This window comes from Bacillus rossius, chromosome 1, assembly GCF_032445375.1.
Source record: "Bacillus rossius redtenbacheri isolate Brsri chromosome 1, Brsri_v3, whole genome shotgun sequence".
In the NCBI taxonomy this organism is placed as follows: domain Eukaryota; kingdom Metazoa; phylum Arthropoda; class Insecta; order Phasmatodea; family Bacillidae; genus Bacillus; species Bacillus rossius.
In genome coordinates, this window is record NC_086330.1 from 323132816 (window position 1) to 323156874 (window position 24059).

The 24059-nt window shown below is 39.3% G+C and overlaps 1 protein-coding gene across 4 annotated transcripts in view; it reads right to left on the minus strand.

Annotated features, from left to right (window-relative positions):
* Positions 1–11454: 11454 nt before the first annotated feature.
* LOC134527981 (gastrula zinc finger protein XlCGF57.1-like) overlaps positions 11455–24059 on the minus strand; it is a 28010-nt gene continuing 15405 nt past the window's right edge. For 3 of the 4 annotated variants that reach the window (XM_063361114.1, XM_063361112.1, XM_063361115.1), the window contains 2 exons: positions 19655–19814; positions 11519–13184 (listed from right to left, as the gene is read on the minus strand). In XM_063361114.1, the coding sequence (XP_063217184.1) occupies positions 11851–13184; positions 19655–19814 (1494 nt within the window). In that variant the 3' untranslated portion in view covers positions 11519–11850. Of the gene's footprint in view, positions 13185–19654; positions 19815–24059 lie in introns of all 4 variants that reach the window. The other variant, XM_063361111.1, reaches the window with a different exon arrangement.

A 24059-nucleotide genomic window follows, 5' to 3' on the forward strand; every position in this document is an offset into this window, starting at 1 on the left:
ACTGCTTGCGGGTTCTAGGGGGTACAGCGTCTGCAATTTTCGCCAGGTGCATCGGGTGCGGACGATTACCCTCAGCATCCACCACATACCCCAAAAACTCCACCTCTCTCCATCCAATGTGACACTTCAGTGTGGCACAGGTGAGGTGGTGCGTCTCGAGCCGCTCCAGGACCAGGGACAGGTGCCACACATGGTCCTCCCAGGTCTTGGAGTACACGATCATGTCGTCGAGGTAGACTGTCACGAACTGGCCAATGTACCCTTCCAGTACGCGGGCCATCATAGCTTGAAATGTGGCCGGCACGCACTTGAGCCCGAAGGGCATGGCACAGAACTGAAAGCGTCTACCATCGGGCACCGTGAACGCAGTCTTTTCTCTGTCACCTGGGTGTATTGGCACCTGCCAATAGCCCGAACGTAAGTCAAGGGTCGTGAACACTCGCTCATTGCTCAGGCCTGCCAAGGCTTCGTCCACACTGATCTGTGGTGGTGGAGAACTGATGGTGACACTATTCAGGGGACGGAAGTCCACACAGAAGTGCAAGGTCCCATCCTTCTTGGCAGCTAGGACGATGTGTGAGTTGTATGTGCTGTTGGAGGGTTCAATGACACCATCTCGCAACATTTCGTGCACTTGCTCGCAGAAACCATATCCCCTGGGGGCCTCATACACTGGTTGGTCGTGCATAGTGGGGATTCGGTGTTCTGTCACCATTGTGCGCCCTAGTGGGTCGGCAGTGGCGAAGACGCTCTGCCTTTCCCTTATGAGCCGCCTGAATGCATCCTGATACTCTGGGGGTACATCATTGTCCAGATCTTTTAACTTCGTGGGCTCTCTCGGGGGAGGTGGTGCTCTACCTAGTGCATACACTGCCAGGCGCTCATGTTTGCCGACATTCACTAGCCCAGAGGCCGGCGCAATCACTGTGTCATGCTCCACCAACCAAGGCTGTCCGAGCACTAGGTCCTCCCTGAGTCCCTCTACTACAACTGCTGCCGTCTGTGTAACCAGCTCCCTCACACTCACCGTTATGATGGCGTCCCCGATGGCTGTCCCGACTCGAGTGCTCGTGGCCAGGCGCAGCGTCTCGGTGTGACGTCCGCTGGCGGTACCAAGTGCTGGGCCACAAACACATGGCTCGCACCTGTATCTACGAGAGCAGCCGTCGGTCTCCCGTTCAGAGTGACGGGTACCTGCATCAGCCGGTCGTCTGGGGTGGTGAGCTGTCCCAGTGTTATGTGTGTCTCGGCCGTGGCTTCGGGAAGGGGGTTAGGTGGTGTGGGGGGCAGAAGTGTTGGTCCTACACCCCCTGCTGCCCGTTTCCCGCCGGTTGTTGTTGTTGTTGTCTTGGGCAGTCCTGATGCCAATGGAACGTGTCCTGCGGGCATCCAAGGCGACACTGGGGTGGTCGGCCTCTGTCCCGCCGATTCCCCGCGTTCCGCCACTCTGGTGCGGTGGTCTGTCGGCTGCCACTCGGTGGACCTTCGATTGCCCGTGATACCGTCTGCTGTGGACATTCGGGCTGCGTGTCGCTCGTGTCGCCCTCTGGGAGAGCGGGCGCTCTGTACTGGTGTCTGGGCTCTCGTCTGGGAGTGGTTCTAATTGTCCGGCGCCCCAGAAGATGCTGCAGGTTGCCCTCCGTGGCTACGGCCTGTCGTACATGTTCTTCAACAGACCCGTTGCAATACGGCCTGAGGAAGGGTTGTAATTCTTCCCGCACTAACATGGTCACGTCCGGCAACGCTTGCTTCGGCGCTTCCCCTGGGTCTATGCGACGATAAAGCTGCAACTTGCCCGCCAGGAATCTCTCCACCGATTCCGTGTCCCTCTGCGCCAAGCCGTAGAAACGGGCCTTGCAGCTGAAGACTGCCTGGCGGTAGTCAAATCGCTGCATGGAAGCGTGGCGAACTCCCGCCACTGCATATCGTATCGCCCCCATAGAGTCCACCACTCACGAGCTCGCCCACGCAACTGTTCGGTCGTGCATTATGTCCACTCCTCTACTGGCACACTGCACTGTAACATACGCCTCTCACACCATCGCACAAACTCCCGTGGGTCTTCGTGAACGAGCCCGCTAAACTCCGGCAGCACTATACGTCCGGCCCCTGTGGCAACCCGCACAGCGTACGCAACTGGCGGCGCTGCCGAGTTTGTAGGTGTGTCCCAGTCAATTAGGTTCGGCGACGGTGGATTCTGGTTTTCTGGTTGGGTAACATCGACCAGACGTGGTTGCCCGAGCAGCCTCTACACTCGTCACATCCCTCTTTTTCCCGGTACACGGCACTCGCTGTGTTCGAGGCTACCCCATGCATCTGCTCTGATGCTGTATCCCTGTCCCACAACAACACACCCTCAGCAGCTTCTGTCTTCACCTCACTGCGCCTCAGTGGTGCGCACATGCATGTGTTCCGACAATGCCACTCTCCTGTCACAAGGTCCATGCCTTTCGGTAGATGACACGTGGCGCACGTAACTGTCAAACCGCGCGGCAGTATTGTTTACAAACACGGGGCCACGTGGCCACTCCGTCTGCGCAGCCTGCCTGCACAGGCTATCACCGCGCCCGCCCGAACACCACTGGCGCGCCACGAAGATTACCGATGGCAGAACGGCGAAAGGGAGGAAAAGGAGGGGGTACCACGGTGCGTTATCCCGTGGAAGGGGGAGGGGGGTGAATTGACGGGAAATATAATCCGGTTGCGGGACGGGAGACGGCGATGCGTTATCAGCTGAACCGTGAAACTGATAGGTGTTGGAAACGTGGGAAAGGAATGGTTGTGTCCTCGCGTTGATGAGATCAGAAGTACTGTCAAGGTGGATAAGTGAATCAATGCATTGTCCCAGGTGGATTTTCACGCTGTCTGATCACTCACTGTACACTCTTTTCCCGCACTGCACGCTCTCTCTTGTGGACTTGAAGTTCGCCACACGTACGGGCGCCAAATGTCGCGTACCCATCTCCGTAGAATACGTGGAGACGTGGCGGACGTCTCTCGGCCGTTTTCTTGTATTGCCCGGCGCCACCTCTCTCGCGTAGAGCAGCCTCCTGCGGGGAGGCAGGGGTGCACCGTCCGGCCCGTGTAGCTGCCGAGGGACGTCTCGCGCGCTGGAGAAATGAGCGGTGCAGGCTAGTTGTGTTAGTCCACGTGTTTTGGCCCGCGGACACGCCAGATACAAAACAACACTCACGCACACTGTAAAGAAAACGATAAAAGAGATTATAACACACTATAGTACAGAAAACAAAAGCGATAATAGCGGCGAGTTTATGGAGCGTCTCGCGACCGCGCCTTGCCTCGACCAGGACGCCGGCGCACTGCTCTCGCGCGCACGGACTGGAAGTGACGTCATTCCCAAAGCCGCGGCGCGCTGCGGACAGGGCTGTGATCCGGGCTTTAACGCCAAGGCACGGAGGTAAGCTGTCAAGATAAAGGGCCTAGGAGTTTAAATACGTGAGTAATTAAAAGTGCAAAAATCTGTTTCCTCCATTACATGCACATTGTAACGTACCTCCTGTAATTCGTCACATCGCGGCCTAAAAGTAATATAAACATTGTAATTTGAAGTAATTTGACATTGTCTACGTAAAAACTGATATTTTGATACGAATTTATTTGATTTTACACACTTCTAAAGTAACTCAGAGGTCCGACAGAGCGAGAGACTCTGAGGTCTACCAACTTTATTTTGAACCTAACTAGCCGAGGAAAACTTTTAAGATCCCTAAAATCAACGAATATAAACTGTGTAATTTCTACGAACCCCAATTAAAGACTATTCCTTGTGAACTAAATTTGTGCATCGTAACTCCTAATGGTTTGAATTTACTTGTGGGATGTGATGTCAAGGACCAGTTAGGGAATTTGAATATAATCAGTAATCAAATATTAATAATAAGGGTAAATCTTGAACTATTTTCATTTAATAAATAATTATATGTTTTTAATTGTGAGTGTTGTGTCATGTTATTTCTTATATCATTTGTCCCAGTGTATATTTATGTATATTTGTTTTGCTAAGTTAACACCTAACTGTGGCCTAGTTACCATCAACACATGCCAATGGAGAGCCACACAAGTAATATTGATTTACACAGATTAATAAAGCCCAACGTGAATTATTTTAGTCTCCATAGAAGTGGGGCCATTAATGTAAAGTGTGAAAAGGGTCCGCACAGTATGTGCGTGTGTGGGTGCGTGTGTGTGTATATATATTCAGTAACCACATTATTAAAAAAAAAATTCCTTGATTTTTCCTTGTTGCTAAAACTTCCCTGACTTTTCCAGATTTTTCCTGGATGTGCTGAGGGTGGATGAGTAATCCTAGTAGCGTACTTGGTTTTAAAACTGTATTTTTGAAATATGTAGCTATAACATGTGTTTTTAGATCAATTGTTTCACATTAAACAATATATTTGTTGAAAGCAGTCCCTTACTTTATACATTTAACTTCATTTCTCCGGCATTTGTTATGGTTATCACACTAGAAGCACCTGCAAGCATCGAACTTATCATCCTGGCAAACATAAATACACCCCTGACTAGGCTGGCACTTTTAAAAACTTCAAATGGATTTTAAAGCCCTGTAAATCTGCTGCACATTTGCAGTCACGTTGACGGACATTTCAACCTATCAGATGCGAAATTACCATTGGCAAACAGTCAGCACTCGAGACCACCAATTATTATGTTAACTATTATGCTACCAATTATTATATTATTTTAATATTTATTTATATGTGAGTATATATTACATGCCCACCAACAGCCCCGGGCTTTAACGGTGGAGACGACACATACAGACTACAGACAAGGACACAATGGCCACTGCAGATACAAGCACTCTCCCACGCGCCGATACCAAGAACAACCAAACACTACCTGAGGAGAATCCGCAACAGTTAGGCACATCGGCAATTGGCCAACACACGCAAGGTGAGAGCACCTCATACCTGCAGTGACCAAAACCAAACCGGTAAAAACATATATAACTTAACACGTAATTAGAAAAATATACACATATAAAATAAACATAAAGTAAAAAACAATACACAAAGAACAAGAATCAACCCAATGAATAATAAATGTATTTGTTTCAAAATTATTAACTATTAAATTACAGTTTAGTTTCCATTGTTTAATGTTGCTATTCTCCGTTCACTCTTACCTGAGTTTAGGAATAAACAAAGCCTCTTGTAAACAAACATTTTCATTGGCTGCCGGCCCCGCGCACATTATTCATGCTCAACAAATAGTCTCTTGGTTACGTACCATTTGTAAGTATTTTTACACTGCCTTTTTTATAACAATTGTTATTATATAGCAGGGCTGCCACTGATATTGAATTCCAAATCCTAAATAACACACTCAAAAATCCTGAAAAATCCTAAAAATTGCATTGTTAATATCCTGAAAAATCCTAATAGCATAAATCGTAAATAAATGTAGGCAATTTCATTAATCTCAAATTATATTTCTATCGTAGCAAATAAAACATTGCAAAGACAAAAAAATCTACTTACATCCATGAATTTTTTTTTTGATAATTTCGAAAGAAAACACGTCCACATAGGTTCATAGGTTATATGCTAATATTTGTCTCAAAAACCAGATAAATAAATATATCAATAAAATTTACACTCAAAAGAAACAGTTTGTTACAATCAGGAAATGTTATTCAATAGAATACTGTTCGGTTAAGTTGTGCAAAAATTTAAGTACCTCCCTTTTTTAAATTTCTTGCTTTCTTCCAAGGTTGACCAGATATGAAGCACATAGAATGCTAGGGTGAGGTACTGGTAAAATATGGTGCCACGTCACCCGGTTCTGCAATATGTGTGGTGTAGACAAGGGTCTCCTTAAACTTTTGCACCCTTTATTATTTAATTTTATAATAATTTTTTTTTAATTCCAAGGTTGACCAGATATGAAGCACATAGAATGCTAGGGTGAGGTACTGGTAAAATATGGTGCCACGTCACCCGGTTCTGCAATACGTGTGGTGTAGACAAGGGACTCCTTAAACTTTTGCACCAAGCGGAATGTTGCACCCTTTATTATTTTATTTTATAATACATTATTTTAATATAGCATTGATGCCTAGTGTTGAAATACATTGAAATCTGATAAAATAAGTTTACGTTTTGCTTTTTTAATTGATTTATATTTTTTCCTGTTTTTATGTACATATAAACCTCTTACAAGGGTTCTATACTTATTAAGTTTATTTAAAATAACATTTTTAACTTTGGTTTACATATGTCGTTTTGCACCAAGTCATTGGTTAGCTTTGATATGTTTTTATCGTACAGTACTACAATTATGATACACATTTAAAAACGAATCTGAGATACAAATCTAACTTATCCTCAGTGTCCACTTCGCATTACGAAAATCTAGTGTTTATGTGACTATCTTTCTAAACAAAACTATGTCATCAACAAAGAACACTCGGCTATGTTTAATACAGCTTACCAAATGTGCAAACAGTTGCAGTCTAAAAACTTATTTTCACTATCGGTGACATGAAAATGCATACAACTGTAACTGAAAAGAGTGATGTGGCAACTATGGGCTGACCTTGAGCTCGCCTCTGCTCCATTAGATAAAGAAGTTGTTGCGCTACGTCTGCATGCGACACGGCACGTCAGCTGCATCTTCAATAGGCTACACTTGATTGTGAAGTTCATTAACATTTTTTTTTTGTATGTGCGTTACAGTTTCTTAAACATTTAGCCGGTGTGCGTTATTTTTTATCTACAAAGTGGAAAGTGTAAAACGAAATGCAAGGCCTTGATACAAAATTTTATATTATTGATGCTTGCGAAGAGAGTTGTGAAAATTTAAATGTGGTTTAACCTTAATTTGTTATTAACACTTTTGACAAGATTACGTGCGTATGTTTGAACAAAGTTTTAGTATTGCGGTAAAATTCACAGTCTCTTTTTCGACACACAAAATTTTTTTCCCTAATACATAATTAGGTACTATAGAAAATGTTAAAATGTATGAAATATGCAGAAGGATAAAATTTTACTGTGGCATTTATTTCATGATGGTACGCATTACCGGTTTCTCATTTTTGGTTTGTATGTTTGTGACTGATGGCTTCGGGTACTCTCCGTTCTGTGCAGTCGGCTCGCTCGGCAGTCGGCATTCAACTTCTGACCATAAATAGGATGGGCGCAGACGTCACACGGTTGCTAGGCAACAGGCACCTCCCTCTCCCCCAATCGCACCACAACTTGTAAAGCTCAAGCTTGAAGCGATGGATCCCCCGCCCAACCCCACACACCACCACATTCCTTCCGCTGATTGATCTATCGCCAGTGCCGAAACGTCTGTTATGTAAACAAACAACAATGACCATTATTGGTATTTATTTTTTATGGGCGAGTAAATATCCGTAATATTTCTTAAAAATCTGGATATCCTTTTGATGGTATAAATATCCGTAAAAACGGACAAAATCCGTATAATCGGCAGGCCTGTTATATAGCATTATAGCGTTTCACCATTAATATCCAATACAGTTTAATGTGTCAGCAAGTATTTACTTACAATTATGTTAGCAGACACTGTGTGTACAGTGTACAGTAAATGCCCGGCGAAACAGTTGTATTTCGGATTTGCGCGCGCACGGTTTGTTATGGCTGATGCCGGACCGAGTTTTGTTAAGCACAGAATGGGAAAGCCTTTGAAAAGTGCACAGAAAACTATTGTGCTGTAGGTTTTTAAAAATTTTCAGACAAATATCCGGATTGTCGTGTGAACGATATTGCAGTTTAACTGCAGAATTTACGGGTGTTTCGAGAGCAGTGTGCTTCGTGCAAGGAAAGAATTACAGGACACTGGGACATTAACAACTCCCGGGAAGAAAAGGAAACGTAAGTATCCTGTTATAAAAACTTGTGATAATTTTGTGAAGACGGCTATTAGGCGTAAAGTGCATAGTTTTTTCTTCCCAAATGAACCACCTACGCTAAAAAAGTGCTACGGTGTGGTAATGACGACCCTGAACTACCTAATTTCAGACTAACAACATTTTATAAACTGTTATAACTTATCGGTGGTCAGTATGTAAAGAGAAGCAAAACAAATGTCATAATTGATAGGGACGACATTTCACTATGGCGAAGAAATTATTTAAGCAAAATCCGTGGTTACCGACAAGGACGCAAAATATACCTACTATTTAGATGAAACGTGGGTGAATGAAGGGCATGCTACAAACAAGTCTTGGAAAGATTCTACAGTTAAGAAGAAGAGAGAAGCTTTTCTCTCAGGACTGTCTATAGGACTAAAAAATCCAACAGGTAAGGGGCAGTGCCTTATATTGCTTCATATTGGTAGCGCCAGTGGTTTTGTGGAAAACGGTGAGTTAATTATTCAGTCGAAAAAATCCGGCGATTATCATGAAGAGATGAATGGTGACGTTTTCCGGGATTGGTTTGAAAAAACATTGCCAAAATTAGAATAGAACAGTGTTGTTGTTATGGACAATGCGTCCTATCACAGTGTAAAGTGTGATTGTGTGCCAAATAATTCGTGGAGAAAACAAAATATTATCGAGTAGTTACAGTCAAAAAATATATCCTTCAGTGCAACGTCTGTGAAAGTGGAGTTGCTGAATTTAGTTCATACAGTACGTTCATCTTTTACTGCATATGTGATTGACAACATCACCGAGAAAGCGGGGCACAGTGTACTTAGGCTACCGCCGTATCATTGCAACTTGAATCCAATCGAACTCGGAGTCAGATTAAAGGTTACGTGGCACGTAATAACTAGACATCTGCGAATTGTGCTTTTTCATTTTGAATTGAATTCGAATTGAAATTCAAAAAAATTCACGAGTTTCAATTTTTTTTTAAATCGAATTTGAGAATATTTATTAAAACAACATAGTTTGGTTACTTTATAAAGTGGAACATGGCTATGCATATTATTTACAGTAAAACGTATTTCCACTTTTCATGGGGTCAAAGTAAAAAAGTTTAAAAAGCAGGAAAGTGTAAATAAAGGGAAGACCATAAAAAGTATCACAGCTTACCTTATTTAGCATGTTTGACTTTCAAGGATAAAAATATTAATAAAAATATCACAGCATAAGGAAGTTGTACAAAAGAAAAATAACAAATTTACCATTTTTATCGCTTAAGCATCGCACATTTTATTCTAAAATCAAGTTTGAAAATTAGGGGCGAGACTGTGGGTGCTACTATTCTGCAAAAAAAAGTAAAGTAATCCATAAAAACAAAACCTTTTCATGGAACGTACATTTATTTAAAAAGTAGACTTTGCGAAAACATGCCAAAAAATTTAAATTAATGAGTGATGCAATAAAACCATTTTATTCAACGTAAAAAAAAAGAAACCCGTAGCAAGAACGTGATTTGTAACTATACGCATAATGATCGTGCGGGTTAACTCGGTTCCTGACAGAGCGAGCACGTGCATGCAGTCTGCGAGCTATCGGTATCAATCTTCGACTACGTGCGCGCGCTCTATACAGGAATACAGGATTCAACACAAAACACAACCAAACTGGCGCTGCTTACGTTTTTATAAGTGGTATAAAGCGACTCCCGAGACGTTAAAGATGAAGTTTATAACTTTTAAAAACGTCTTCAAAACACGATTTACACACCAGATTACTTTGTAATAGGATTAATTTAGTTAGTAAGCAGTTTTATCAGAAAGAACAGCGTAAACTGCATAAAGCAATAGGCACGTTGTAAACAACGGGAATTTATTGCATTACATCAAATGAGGTTATAACGGGACAGAAATAAAATGGTTCAAATAACGGGAAAACGTAAATAACGATAACATAAATAAAGGGTTTCGCTGTATAATTTTTGTAAGTGGAAGATGTAATCGTCCATTTACATTTCTTTTAAACATGGAGGGGGGGAGGGGGATGTCTTATATTAGTGTATCCGGGCCAGATTTTGCAAGTAGAATTATTGTAAAATGAATTCGATTCGAATTGACGAATCGAATATCACAAAATTTGAACTCGAATTCGGAAATTTTGAATATTCGCAGAACCCTAGTAAGAACAGAACATTCAAGCTAAGCGAGGTACTGATTTGGTAGCCACAGCTTTGTCTCAGATTACTCCAGAGAAGTGGAACGACTGTATTCGGCACGTAATGAAAGAAGAGAAAAAATGTGGGAATTGGATGGTATCAGTGATATTGTCGTTGACAGTGTTATAGTTCCTCTCAATGACAGTGACGACAGTATGACGAAGATAGTGGCGGTAGGTCTGATTCAAGTCTGGAAGGGATAGCACCACTGCCAGATAGTGATTAGGTGAGTACCAAATTGTAACACTATCATATTTTGTCTTACGTTACGGTGCTATTTTACTGATTATTCAAAAAATAAACATTGTTTACTTTTGTGTCCTGAACGGTAACTGCACCATTTTCCTGTTATATTACTTCTCCGTTATTTTACTAGCCCCGACTGTACTGAAGTGTGTGTGTTGCAACTAGTGCTTGGCGCGCAAGATGAATTCAGCCATCACTTGCTGACGCGGCGCAGTGATACGACGGTGTTTGTTTATTTCAAAACTCAGCTAAGAGTGAACAGAGTATACTATGCTATATATCAACTAGTGGTGGTGAAACTCTTGTAAATAAATCTTTATTTTTCTCGTTCCAAAAGTTGTCAAACCTTTTAAATTCACACAGCTAATTTTTCTTGATTCTCTGAAGTATTGCTTGTCTTCTATCTTCATGGTGAAGCCAGGCCACCAGAATGATGTTAGGTTGCTAAGTGATGGCTGACCGCACAAGATTTCTTTCTCCCCTTTCCACCCCAACACCCTTTCACAAGCGATCACATTTTTGAAATAAATTTGGAAGGAAAACAATTTTCTTCCCTCAATAGTACTTCTTTTGTGCGAATCTGAACAGCCATTACAATACATTACAATACCCTTCCTTTTACACATTTGTAAGTAACTTCAAATTTTTCAGCACTTTGTATTCTCATATCAATGATATTTTTCTTGCTTCTGAATTTAGCAGGTTAGCAGGGGATTATGAACATGTCTCTTTTCAATTGTTTTAGAGCATGTCCATTCCAGCAAATTTAGAGAAGAAAACTGAACATGGAAATATTTTCTGATACATGAAATTTAAAAAAAAAATTGGTGCATGTACTAATGTACATGCACTAGAAGTTATACTTACTTGGTGTAACAAAAAAAACTAATTTTAATTAAGCATGCAAATTATTGATAGAAATAAAATAAAATGACTGGATTTATATTATAAGTACGGTTGGTAAAGCATAATATCAATCAAATTAAAAAATTAAATAAATACTCAGTTTTCAATATTAATATAAACATCTTCATAATATTAATTATTTGATTTAGTAAAATATTTAAGTAAATTTATAGTTGAAAATGAAAATGAATAAAAATGCTGAATGTTTATTGTAATTAATTTTATTAATTAATAATTTATAATGCAAATAAATTATATATGTGGTAACATATCTCACTTAAATAAATACACTTGGAAAAGTCTATAGATCAGACCAGTATTCAATATCAATCGCTAAAGTATATGTTTTAAAAGCACATATATAAGTTTTATTTGTTTAACCTTTTTTTATCATGTGAAAATTTGTTGCATGGTGCACGCACATCCAAAAATTTTCTCATCACTTTTTCATAACGTGCCTAAAGTAGTATAACTTCAAAAATATTATTAATGAAATTACAAACAAATAATAAACAGCTAGAAAGCTTAGCAAATACCCAGGATAAATTATTATGCAAACACTAAGCCTATTCTTTGAAATTACCTTAATAAAACTCTATAATCATGAAAATGGCTTCTCACCAATGTGTACACTTAGGTGTCTAGAAAGATGTAACTTTCTATTGAATTTAGCAGAGCATAATACACATGAGAATGGGCCATCACTAGTATGTTTCGTCAAGTGCCTAGAAAGAGCCTGCTTTCTAATGAATTTAGCAGAGCATAATGCACATGAGAATGGCATCTCACCAGTGTGTGTTCTAATGTGAATGGAAAGTAAATAATGATGAATGAATTTAGCAGAGCATAAAGAACATGAGAATGGCTTTACACCAGAGTGTCTTCTCATGTGATTAGCAAGTAAATACTTATTATTGAATTTAGCAGAGCATAATGCACATGAGAGTGGCTTCTCACCAGTATGTGTTATCATGTGTCTAGAAAGATTCGGCTTGCTAGTGAATTTAGCAGAGCATAATTCACATGAAAATGGCTTCTCACCAGTATGTGTTGTCATGTGTCTATAAAGATCCTGCTTGCTAATGAATTTAGCAAAGCATAATGCACATGTGAATGGCTTTTCACCAGTGTGTGTTCTCATGTGATTGGAAAGCAAATACTGATGAATGAATTTAGCAGAGCATAATACACATGAAAATGGCTTCTCACCAGTATGTGTTGTCATGTGTCTAGAAAGATACTGCTTGCTAATGAATTTAACAGAGCATACTGTACATGAGAATGGCTTCTCACCAGTATGTGTTATCATGTGTCTAGAAAGATTTAACTTGCTAATGCATTTAGCAGAGCATAATCCACATGAAAATAGCCTCTCAAAAGTATGTGTTGACATGTGTCTAGTAATATTCCGCTTGGTACTAAATTTAGCAGAGCATAATGCACATGAGAATGGCTTCTCACCAGTATGTGTTGTCATGTGTCTAGTAACATACCTCTTTGTACTGAATTTAGCAGAGCATAATGTGCATGAGAATGGCTTCTCACTAGTATGTGTTGTCATGTGTCTAGAAAGATCATGCTTGCTAATGAATTTGGCAGAACAAATTGTGCATGAGAATGGCTTCTCGCCAGTATGTGTTCTGATGTGTCTGTTAAGTTGGTACTTATAACGGTACTTAGTACCACAAAAAGAACATGGAAAGCACTTCTCACCACAGTGTACAACACTGCTTTTTTTAGCTACCCTAGATGTTAAATATTTATCACATCTTGATCGTTGTGCTTCTTTGTGTTTTTTTTCTTTACTTAAATTTGAATACTCCAACTGGGCTGACTCATACAAGCTATCATAATTATTCAAGTTCTTTGATAGTCTTTTTCCATTTTCATTTCTTTCTTCCTCCACGCACTGCAATTCAGTACCTTTCGGCACTCCTAAAAAAAAAGACATTGGAACATAAACAGTTTGAAATTAAATATGCAATATTAGTAATAACTAGAAATGGTTCGATTCCACATTTCTTTGATAGGATACCGGTTCTACAATTTCCCTCAATTCCAGGTTTGATTCAAATTCTAATTCCCAATCTTACTTTCTATACTTGAAAATCTTGCAAATACATATTATGAAATACATAATTAAAACTGATCAAAATCCATGATACGGTGTTCTTGTGAAATTCCTCTCTCCTGCCACGATCTTTAACAGTCCTCATTGTTGTGTTTGAATTGATTTACATCCATGAAATTAAAACACTAACTTATAATTATATATATTTCTGTTTATTGTGATTAAAATTAACAATAGATTTAATAATAACACCAGCATTCAGGGTAAGTTGTAATGACAAATGAAACATCAACACAAACATGAAAACAGTGCATTTTGAACAAACATTTGTTTACACACGGGAAGCAACATTTTAAGCACAAAAACAAATCTTTGGCTTTCAATATAAGGACTATGTATGCGTAAATCTAATTTTTAACGAACTTTTAAAGGAAAATATTTACTTAAAAGTATAAAAAAAAAAATTAATTGGGTTGGGTTGGGTATAATAAAGATTTTAAATATTAAACTAAAATTTTTATGAGTTACACAGTTGGTCAGTCTGTGTTAAAATATTCACTTCATCATGGCATCATGATTGCTCGTCGACATTGGAAGTGAAAGATATTTTTTTAACAGGTGGAGAGAAAAGTTATGTCAATAAAATTAATCTGTTTTATTGAAATGAGTTTACAATGTTTAACAGTGAAATTCCGTTACAACGTACTTCAGAATAACATATCTTTCAGTTCAAAGTATGATTTTAAATTCCCGCTCAAAACACCAATGTAAACAATGTAAAAATATTTCACTTTAACATTAAAAACGTATCCTACCTTTCAATACAACGATCATTCTTTTCCAGTTATCAGGAAAATTTTATACAATTGTTACTGTGTTTGCGCAGAGGTTCTTTAATATAAATGTACATTATGATAATTTTTTTTATCACTTTCAAGAATCGTTAACAAGTATAAAACGTAAACAAACATTGTATCAACGATTCATAGAATCATAGTACAGTATAGCGCGCCCTTCTTCCTCGTCCATGTGCACGAGACGATCTAAACAATCAATTTCTGTCTCACCCCTCTTCTCGGCAATTGTTTTTAGCTGCGCCATCTTTTAGTTATTTGTAGAGCACGTTTTTAAAGTTTTAATTAACGCAGATATGTATATTTGCAGATAAAAACGTTAAATAAAAATTCTATTTTAACTTATATACGAAATAGAAAATCTAATGATGTTAATTTATGCAGGTTAAGTTTTGAACTGTTTATGTCACAACATGGCCGACACGCTTTAATTGTGTTGCCATGAAGGTCGGAATGTCGCCTGGCAGAGCCATGCTCGCGATGCGCGCTACTAGTGAGGCACTATGGTTATCTATGGATGCGAGGTTTGTTTACGTTTGACGTGGCGCGAGGCAAACAGTATTGTTGATTGAATATTTTAATCAGGATGGATGGCCAAAAAGATAAAAAAAAAAGTAAGCACTTCACTTTGAAGGAAAAGGTGGAAATTTTAAAAGAAGTTGACAAAGGCAGGAAAAATGCAGATGTGGCACGGTCGTTTGGTTTGATGCCCACTACACTGTAAACAATGATAAAAGATCGCGAAAAAATTATTAAACTGTACGAACAGTCATCTTTATCTGCTGGTCGCAAGAGACTTCGCCTAGGAGACAACAAGGACCTGGAAATTGCGCTGAACAACTGGCTGAAGGATATGAGGGCACAAAATGTTCCAGTCACAGGACCCATGTTGCAAGCAAAAGCAAAAGATTTTGCTTTCTTGATGGATATCAAAGATTTTCAGGCAAGTTATGGTTGGCTTCATCGATTTCGTGAACGACATGGAATTTCATGGAACATTGTGTCTGGGGAAGAGAAAGATGCTGATACGGCAGCTGCAGAGCAGTGGAAAGTCGACAAATTGAACGGAATTCTAGAGTCCTATTCTCCTGACAATATATTTAATGCCAACGAGAGAGCATTTTTTTTACAAACTTCTACCAAATAAAACTATGGCATACAAAGGAGAGAAGTGCACAGGTGGGAAGAAATCCAAAGAGAGGTTGTCATTATTCTGCTGCAATGCAACTGGAACCACCAAGTTACGTCCTTTAATCATTGGAAAATTCAAAAATCCAAGATGCTTTAAAGGTGTTGCATCACTTCCAGCTGACTACGTCAGCAACACAAAGGCATGGATGTCAAAAGATTTATTTTCTAAATGGCTAGTGGAGACCAATAAATAAATGCAAAGGAAACACAGAAAGATCATCATTCTGGTTGACAACTGTGCTGCTCATAATGTTGATGTGCGACTTGAAAATGTAAAATTTGAATTTCTTCCTGCGAACTGCACTTCCGTGTTGCAGCCTTTAGATCAAGGCATCATCCAAAATGCAAAAGTACATTTTCGGAAGCGGCTCATTGAGAGACTTTGATCAACATCAGGTGCAATTTGCCCACAAATGTCAATGTCCGTCAAGCCATTCAACTTATAACAGGTGGTTGGTGGAATGTTAAGGAGGAGACAATAGCCAATTGTTGGAGGAAATTTGGCATCATAAAGGCAAGTGATGAAGACAGCAGTGATGGTTTGTCTATGGACCAGGCAACCACAAGGTCTGCGAGTGATGCTGTTGCTGGTGATGACATCTCACCAGAAGTTTGGCAAGAAGTGTCAAGTACTTTGCAACTAGACAACATTTCTTTTGAAGACTATGTAGGTATTGATTGTAATGTCGAAACTACACCACAGTTGACTGATGCAGAAATAGTAAATGAAGTGATGCAAGCAGCAGTCAGTAAATCTTCAGAAGATGAAGAAGATGAAGAAGATGAAGAGGAGCCAGTCACCGCAAAAGAAGCCATGATGTGCTTCGAAAAACTTTCAGCATTTCTTTCAAAAACAGAATATGTTCCCATCCATGTAATGGAATGCATGCACAATGTTGAACAGTTTGTGCAACAAACACTTACAAAACACACAAAGCAAACTAAAATTTCTCAGTTGTTCAAGAAAAAAGAATAAAATTTATTCTTGCTTAGAAGAAAGGCCAACTCTCTTGTTTGAAGTGTTTTTATGTAAAGAACTATCAAAAATCATTTTTAAAAGTGGCCATGCCTAAACTTGCATGGTATTTCTTGTTTATCTGTGTTTTTTATGTTGAAGTTAACTTGTACATGCTGTATTGTACAACAAAAAACTTTCTCCAGTGATTTTTAAAATATTTAAGGTAAGTACATATTTACAGGGAATTCTATCCCAATAAATGTACATATCTGCCAAATAGTTTAACCCATTTGTCATTTTGTGTTCAACAGATATAAATTTTGTATATGTAGGCTTAGAATTTAGGAAACTGTATTAAGTGGTAACTTCTGCGAGAGCGTAAGAAACTCATCCGGTCAGGCGTCATACGTGACATGACGCTTACCTCTCCCATCCCCTGCTAATTCTTCAAGAGCCACAAGCCATTTAAAAACACCCCTCCCCCCTTTTCAACTAACATTTCAACACATTCCCTCCCTTATTTCAACCTTCTGCGTGAGAAACTGTCAGCATCCTCCTCCCCTCCCACACCGAGTGCGGCAAAAGCCAGGTTGTATAGTCCATTCTCCGGAAAATAAATATTTTTATGGGCTTATACGACTGTCCTTTGCCGTTAATAAGTGTTTTTTTCTTCTTTTTTTTTTGACGCTGTGAAGGGTCGTAAAAAAGACAATTGCTTGAGCTGTCAAAATAAACATCGCTGATGGAAAGGGCGGGAGCGCATCCTGTCGGTCTGTCGCTGTGAATATCTACTCAAAAAACTAACTTGACTTCAATTTTCTATATTCTGTTATTACGAGTACTTGTTGTTACAACAATTTATCACGTCATTATCAGCTCTCGTAGTAGCGGAGTTTTACAGTACCCGTTAACTCTTTCGTGCACAGGGCGCCGGCCGTTCGCGTCATTAAATTACTGGTGCGACCTATATGGGGGGAATCTTAAATACCAAATTCAAGACCTCAAATTATGGGTGCGACCTATATGCGATGGCGACCTATATGCGAGTAAATACGGTACTTTATAACGAGATTCTACGTACTTGCAAGTACAGAAATATAACTTTGTTTAGTAAAGTGTTACAAATAAATATAGGTTACTGCAGTTGTGATCTAACCTTAAAATAACTTACTGCATTTTTAGTGTATTAGTGCTAGGCGAGTTGAGTGAACATTGTCAGCTTACTGGACGAAAAATATGAAATTGTGGCAAAAAATCTATAAATGTGAATATATTTTACATCCAAATTATTTACAGTTCTTAAGTCCTTCCATTCTAAATATTATACATACAGCTTGAGAATCAACGGTTCCGATTCCAGGTAAAATCGGTAGAATCGAAGATACAAAGAATTAACATGTCCATCACTAGTAATAATTCTTGCAGACTATGAAATACACTCGAATGATATGCAAAAAAACTGTAGTGCTCAGCATAAAGTAAACATACTCCATTCAAATGCACGTATAAACATAATTTATAAGAATTCTTTTTAACACAGTAAATGAGAATGTGATCAAAGCAAAAACAAATTAATATGCTGAAGCATATGCTTCTTGCATTGCCGTACAGCTGAGCGATTCCTTGCCCTCCCTTCCTCATTTCCCCCTCTCCGCTACCTCTTTCGATAGTTAGATTTCCCCTCCACATCCCCACTCCTTCCCATGTAGTGTGTTATTCCGCCGCAGCTCCAGCGCCCTCTACTTGTGTTTATAAGGGCCTGCAAGCTCTCGTCTCGGGTCGTTCGGTTGCGGTCGGGGGAGCAGTTTGTACTGGTCAGTATCAGCGATGACGGTAACTTGCATACGGTAACGTCACTCTTCCTGCACGATGTGGCCGTGCACTTTTTTCACATACATTTGTCTCGCCCGTGTAAGTTAACTTTATTCAGCCACGTTGTTTGTTGAGTCTTTGGGCTATAGTATGGGCATTTATGTTTGTACTGCCAGTCTTGTTAAGTGGTTTGCATTGCCACTGATTAACGTAACGTCGGTTCCTTGTAATGATAAATTTATTGATTGCTGTATTTTTTGTGTACGCCACACCGATATTGGCCGCCTTGTTTTGTCGTGGAGCTTTAATCAATTCCTTAATTAACTCTTTTTGTTTGCGGTTTAACGCCTTTCGCACCATTTGTTGCGCGAGCCAACATCGTGTCTGGGCTTGTGTAACCTCTCCCCTGGCCGCACCGAACCTCCGCGTAAGGGCTTATTCGTTTGATTCTGTCTAAATTGTATTATTGTTTCTTTGAATCATTGTTTTTACGGCCTGCGCAGCTCGCCTTCTTGATATTGCTGATATTGCTGTATTTTAATAAAATTGTATTTTACTGTGACCTTTTTCTGTACAGCATTTATTGAGGTACATAACGGTTCACGTTATATTGTTAAGAATTTATAGTCATGATTGTTATTAATAAAATCAAAAACTAGGTAATGAATGTGGTTGGTCCTGTTTTTGAACAACATACCTACCTCTCTGAATAACTACATTTTTTCACCTTAATAGCTTGCAGTCTGGTCGAACCCGTGAGTCCATCGGGCTGCAATGCTTGTGTACAAATTGAAGAAGAATTCAACTTGTATCTAACATAGTGTGACCAGTTTTCTGATGTTAGCTTAGTGAACGTGGTATTTCTGCCACAAAATACAAACACAGAATCTTGAGTGTGTATGGATACATTCATATATAATTACACACGTTCATACATACATACACAGATACACATGCATGTACGCAAGCAAATGAAGAGAATATAAAAAAAGGATCCTTCTTAATACTTGTCTTTATGTTTTCATTGGATTTGTTCATTGACAAGTTCCTGGATTGGAGAGCCAGCAATGCCCGAAAGCCAAAGAAAAACTAGCATTTTGACACGTTACCTCACAGACAATGTTAATGGCTGGACTTTGCTTTAAAAATTAACAGTAAAAAACTGCATACATACTGATGAACAGAAAAGATGTTGTGGCAGAAGAAGAGATTTCAAACATTAAAGAGTATTTTGTTCTGTTTAGGCACAGAGGGTATTATTTGGACAGGAAGAGAGGATTTTGAAGGAAGCAGATTATCCCTGATACTCCCTCGTCACCTGTAATATAAAACACTAGTGTGTATTAAACAACGTAAAATGGAGTTACTATGATGATAACCGAAACCACATTTCATTTCAGAAATTATCAGTAATTCTGGCTTCCTCCACGTTTCTTCCTTGTCACATTAAAATACTATTGTTTATCTTGTTTCGTGGTGTTCCCAGTCTGTATACACTCTTACGGTGATGGAAACGCACCTGTGTAAGTGACCGGCGCTCCCAGCTTGTCACACCCCAGGCCATCTACAATAGTTATCTCATCCTTCCCCACCACTCTGCTGCTGGCAGCTGTCTCGACCGGAGCAAGGGCATTCCCAGTGCAGGAAGCTGCCCACTCTCCAACAGCATCATCTTCACTCTGTCACAGACAGTCATTACCTACAGCTTCTGCTTTCTGGTTCACATAACACTTGCACATACAGGTAAAGGTGGACAGACCTGCAACACATTACTTTAATACTCCCGTTTCACCCGACATGTTGGTAGATTACATTTCCATGCCAATGCAGTGTAGCAATCCCAATGTAACCAGGATAAATGGAAAACCTAAAATTAGTCATGAATTTTTTTGGTGCTAGGGAAATCTGTGAAAACCACATTGAATTTTTGAAAGCCGCAGCGAATGATCTGTTTGTCTAGCAGGTTAAAAGAGCTTAGTTGAGTAACTGCTCCTGGAGCCTACAAACTGGGTCACTTGTACCAGATTTGAGCAGTTAACTACCAAACCTCCTCAGTGGGTGTGGCAAAATAACAAACAAGTTGACAGTGTTTAGCTGGAGGAGGAGGAAGTCACAGCTCAGTTTCTGTCCTTTCTTCTCTAGTGTCTTTTTAGTTTTACATCTTAATTTATTAACAGACTTAAAAATAAACAGAAGCCACAACCAAAAACTATTATCTTGATTTGTCAAATGAAAGACTAGAGGTTCTATTGTAGAATAAAACAGTACCTAAAAGTTGACACGGGGGGGGGGGGGGGGGAGGGGGGGGGTCGATCGGTCGGCTTTACGGTGGGTTGTTAGTGGGCGCCACCACGTGGTACAGCACGTAGACCCGGTGAGACTCCTAACTCAGGGCGTGACGTCGCACATGTGAGACGTGATATCCCCCCTTGAAAACATCTAGCACTAATTCCTGCCTGCTCTCAGCGTCGGGCACGCTTTTCCCTACGAAGTGGGCTCTCAGGCGTCCCACACGCAGTCACTCTCCACGTGGTCACAGAGATTGAAAATAAAAGAATAATACGTGAAATTCATACACCTGATTTATTCCGCTACTTCAGCTCACACACGTACACGGTTGAAGCTATGCAAAACGCCCGCGGCACGAATCGGTTAATAGGTGATGAGCCACCACGTGGTCACATATTGAATTACGTAGTACAAGATAAAAGACCGAGACTGGCCGTAAATTAATTAATAAAGCAGTCCCCCGACCGAGAGCTGCTCCGAGGACTAAAAGAAAGCGATTGAAATGAAATTAAAGTTAACAGAATTACTTGGCAGAGAATACAAGCGGTGAGGTCCCTGGAGTGCTGATGCGTCTGCTCTCGGTCGTTGATGGCGGAAGACTCGGGTGAGGTCATGGCTTGCTCGACTAACATGGCGTCCTCCCGCCGAAACAATTGCCGTTAATAGATATCAGCGAATTTGTGCCATGGGAAACTAAATTAACAGACAAGAATGCGTTGAAAATTATGTAACAATTTTTGAATGAATTGAAAAGATTGTACAAATTATTATTATTAAGATTTAAATATAATTATTGTCTGGCTTCGGGTTTCCTCGGGAATGTCCGGAAACGCTCTGATATTTTAATATATAAGTTAAAAAATAAAAGTACATAAAACCCTCCCGGCCGATCTGCCGTCACGTTTCACTTAGGGAATATAAAAACAAACAACACAATTACATATACTTATGTTTTTAGGGGTGCGGCGCACTGGCTCGACAGCGCCCTCTTGCCGGGCGAGCACACACGCACGCACACGTACGCACGGGTAGGCGGGAGGTTTGAATGGAGGGTGGATGGTGTTTGGGCGGTGGCATATCGGACTTACAGGGGGCTGTAGGCCCGGACGATGTCAAAGTAATGGTTAACGGTGAAGAAACTAGACTAAGGGATGGTGCCATAATGCTTTTTTTTTTTCATTATGTCTTTGTACTTAAGTTTTTTTCTAATGGCAATCCCAAGAAAAGATCATGTATCCATTTATTACCATTTTACCATTACAATCAGTTTTTAGATTTATGTGTTCTACAACCAGTATTAAAGTGATAGTGAATAGTAAAGAAAAAAATAGTATGGACCCCTAGGGAGGTACTTTTAAAACTCTAAATTCATAATGTGAAAATTACTGTGACTACAAGTTTCATAGAAAACTTTCAAAGTTGAGAATAGTTTTAATAGCATCTAACAAAAATACTGGTGAATTTTAATTGTATATGCTCATAGTTATCATTACGTGTAAACTGTTTTTACTCCTGGCACCTGTTGCAATAATTTTAATTGTGCCCTTACAGTTTGCTGTACTTTTTACATCAATGCTAACTTTCCATGAAATGTTTCTGTTAACTGCTACTCACATAGTTTGAACAAAATACAAGAGCAACTAAATAAATACCACGAAAATACCTATCTCACAGAAGTAATATAGTTTTATAGGAATACTTTTTAATTCTTTATACCTAATATTAAATGGTTAATTTGGTGTTATTAGCTCAGAATAATCAACTTGGTTAGCTATATTATAATTAATGTAGAACATCTCATGAAATTACATAGAAAAACCTTAAAAATCCTGGGGGGGGGGGGGGGGGGGGGAAATTCTGGAAATTAGTTTAATAAAAAGAGTAGCCACCCCGCAGTAGATTTTTAGGACATTTCTATGGATTGTCCATTATACAGGTATTCCATGTTGTATTTTTAACCATTTCTGTCAACAGATACATGTACACATATGCTACAGTTATCTTCTATTTGTAATATATTAAAAAAAACTACATATTAATAATTTACGGTAAATACCAAAACAGAATTTTAACATTTCCAGTTATTTTCCTGATTATTTTAATTTGTTTATGATTATTTGTACAGCAAAAATGAGAACCTCTAGTATCATATGTTAAGTTGAGCACTTATCCAGTCACCAAACTAAAATAAATAGTCAAAGTTTTTTCCGCGAATTAAAAGAAACCTGTTTTAATTACGTTTCATTTTACCCTTTGAGAAACTACGCCATCACCAAAACCAAAAATCATATCACCGGTTCCAAGTAATTGTCACATACGGCCAAGTGTATGTAGCCTTGCTTCTGAGATGGTCAGCATTATGTGCAAGGAAAGAGAGCACACTTTGTCATCGTGCGGCCTGCCGCGGTGTTTTATGTAACAAAAACTTGTATATTATTTTATATAACAATTGTATTTATATTACTCAAAAATACTTCATTGTTATGATATTCTGGGATACTCATTCACTCTAATACTCATTTACTCTCATGTTCCACTTGTAACTCTGTTTGACCTACAGGATTTGAATTAGGTACCTGTGTCTGCTAGTAGCCTAGTCATAAAGGCTGAGTTTGAACTGAACCTCTAAAGTGTAAAACCTAATATGGTATAAATAAATTATCGTAAACCACAGGGTAGTTTAAAAAGTAGCTATCTTGGCAGCACCCCTTATGGGCACATAAATTACCTTTGGAGTTTGCAGATTTAGCCAAGGTAAGAATGCAAGGAAGTAAAAAGTTAAGAAATTTTTGGATTTCAGAATTAGCACAGAGGGGTGCTATTTTTTGGATAATTTATGAAAGCATATATTTTTATTTATTTAGTTTGCAGCTCCATAATATAAGATTTTATACAGGGGTGGCTGCTGCATGAAAGCACAGGTATTTTGAACTGGAAGATTTGAAGTGTGATTTATCCCAAACTATTAGAAATTTAAAAACGCACTTTTAAGGGTAAACTCAGGGACGTGTCTAGAATGCAAGGAAAGTAGTTTCCTTTCCTTTATTTTTATTTCGTCAGGAGTCTCCCTGTCCAAAAGTTATCCAATTTACAGGATTTGTGTTGTACCCAGCCTAACCTAACCAATCATTCAGATAAACTACAGTATATACTGTAAATATAGCAAACCTAACCAAATGTTCAAAGATTTAAAAATTAACATATATTTGTTCTTACCCTTGTGATGGCAGGTTAGGGTTACACAAATCCTCTTTCTTTAAATGGTCAGAGCAAATGTGACTGAATTTAAAATGACCAGGTCCATTCTTTCTGAGCACATCCAAGTCACTTCACTTGCATTTCAACACCCACTGTTTGCACCTTGAGAAATATTAAGAAGATTATTCAGTAACTAATCCTACAGTATAACAATATTTGGTATACCTATCAATAAGTGAAAATTTTTAAACCATACAAAGGTTATCATGGTTATGAAGTAGTGGAGTGGGTTACTTACAGTGTTTCGTCCTTCGGAAATCTAAAAAACGACTTCGAACAGTTAGCAACATCGTAATTGTTGCAACCAAACATTGAACAAATTTTTCCAGCCATAATAAATTACAACTACTGAAGAAAACTTTTAAAAAACATGAAAT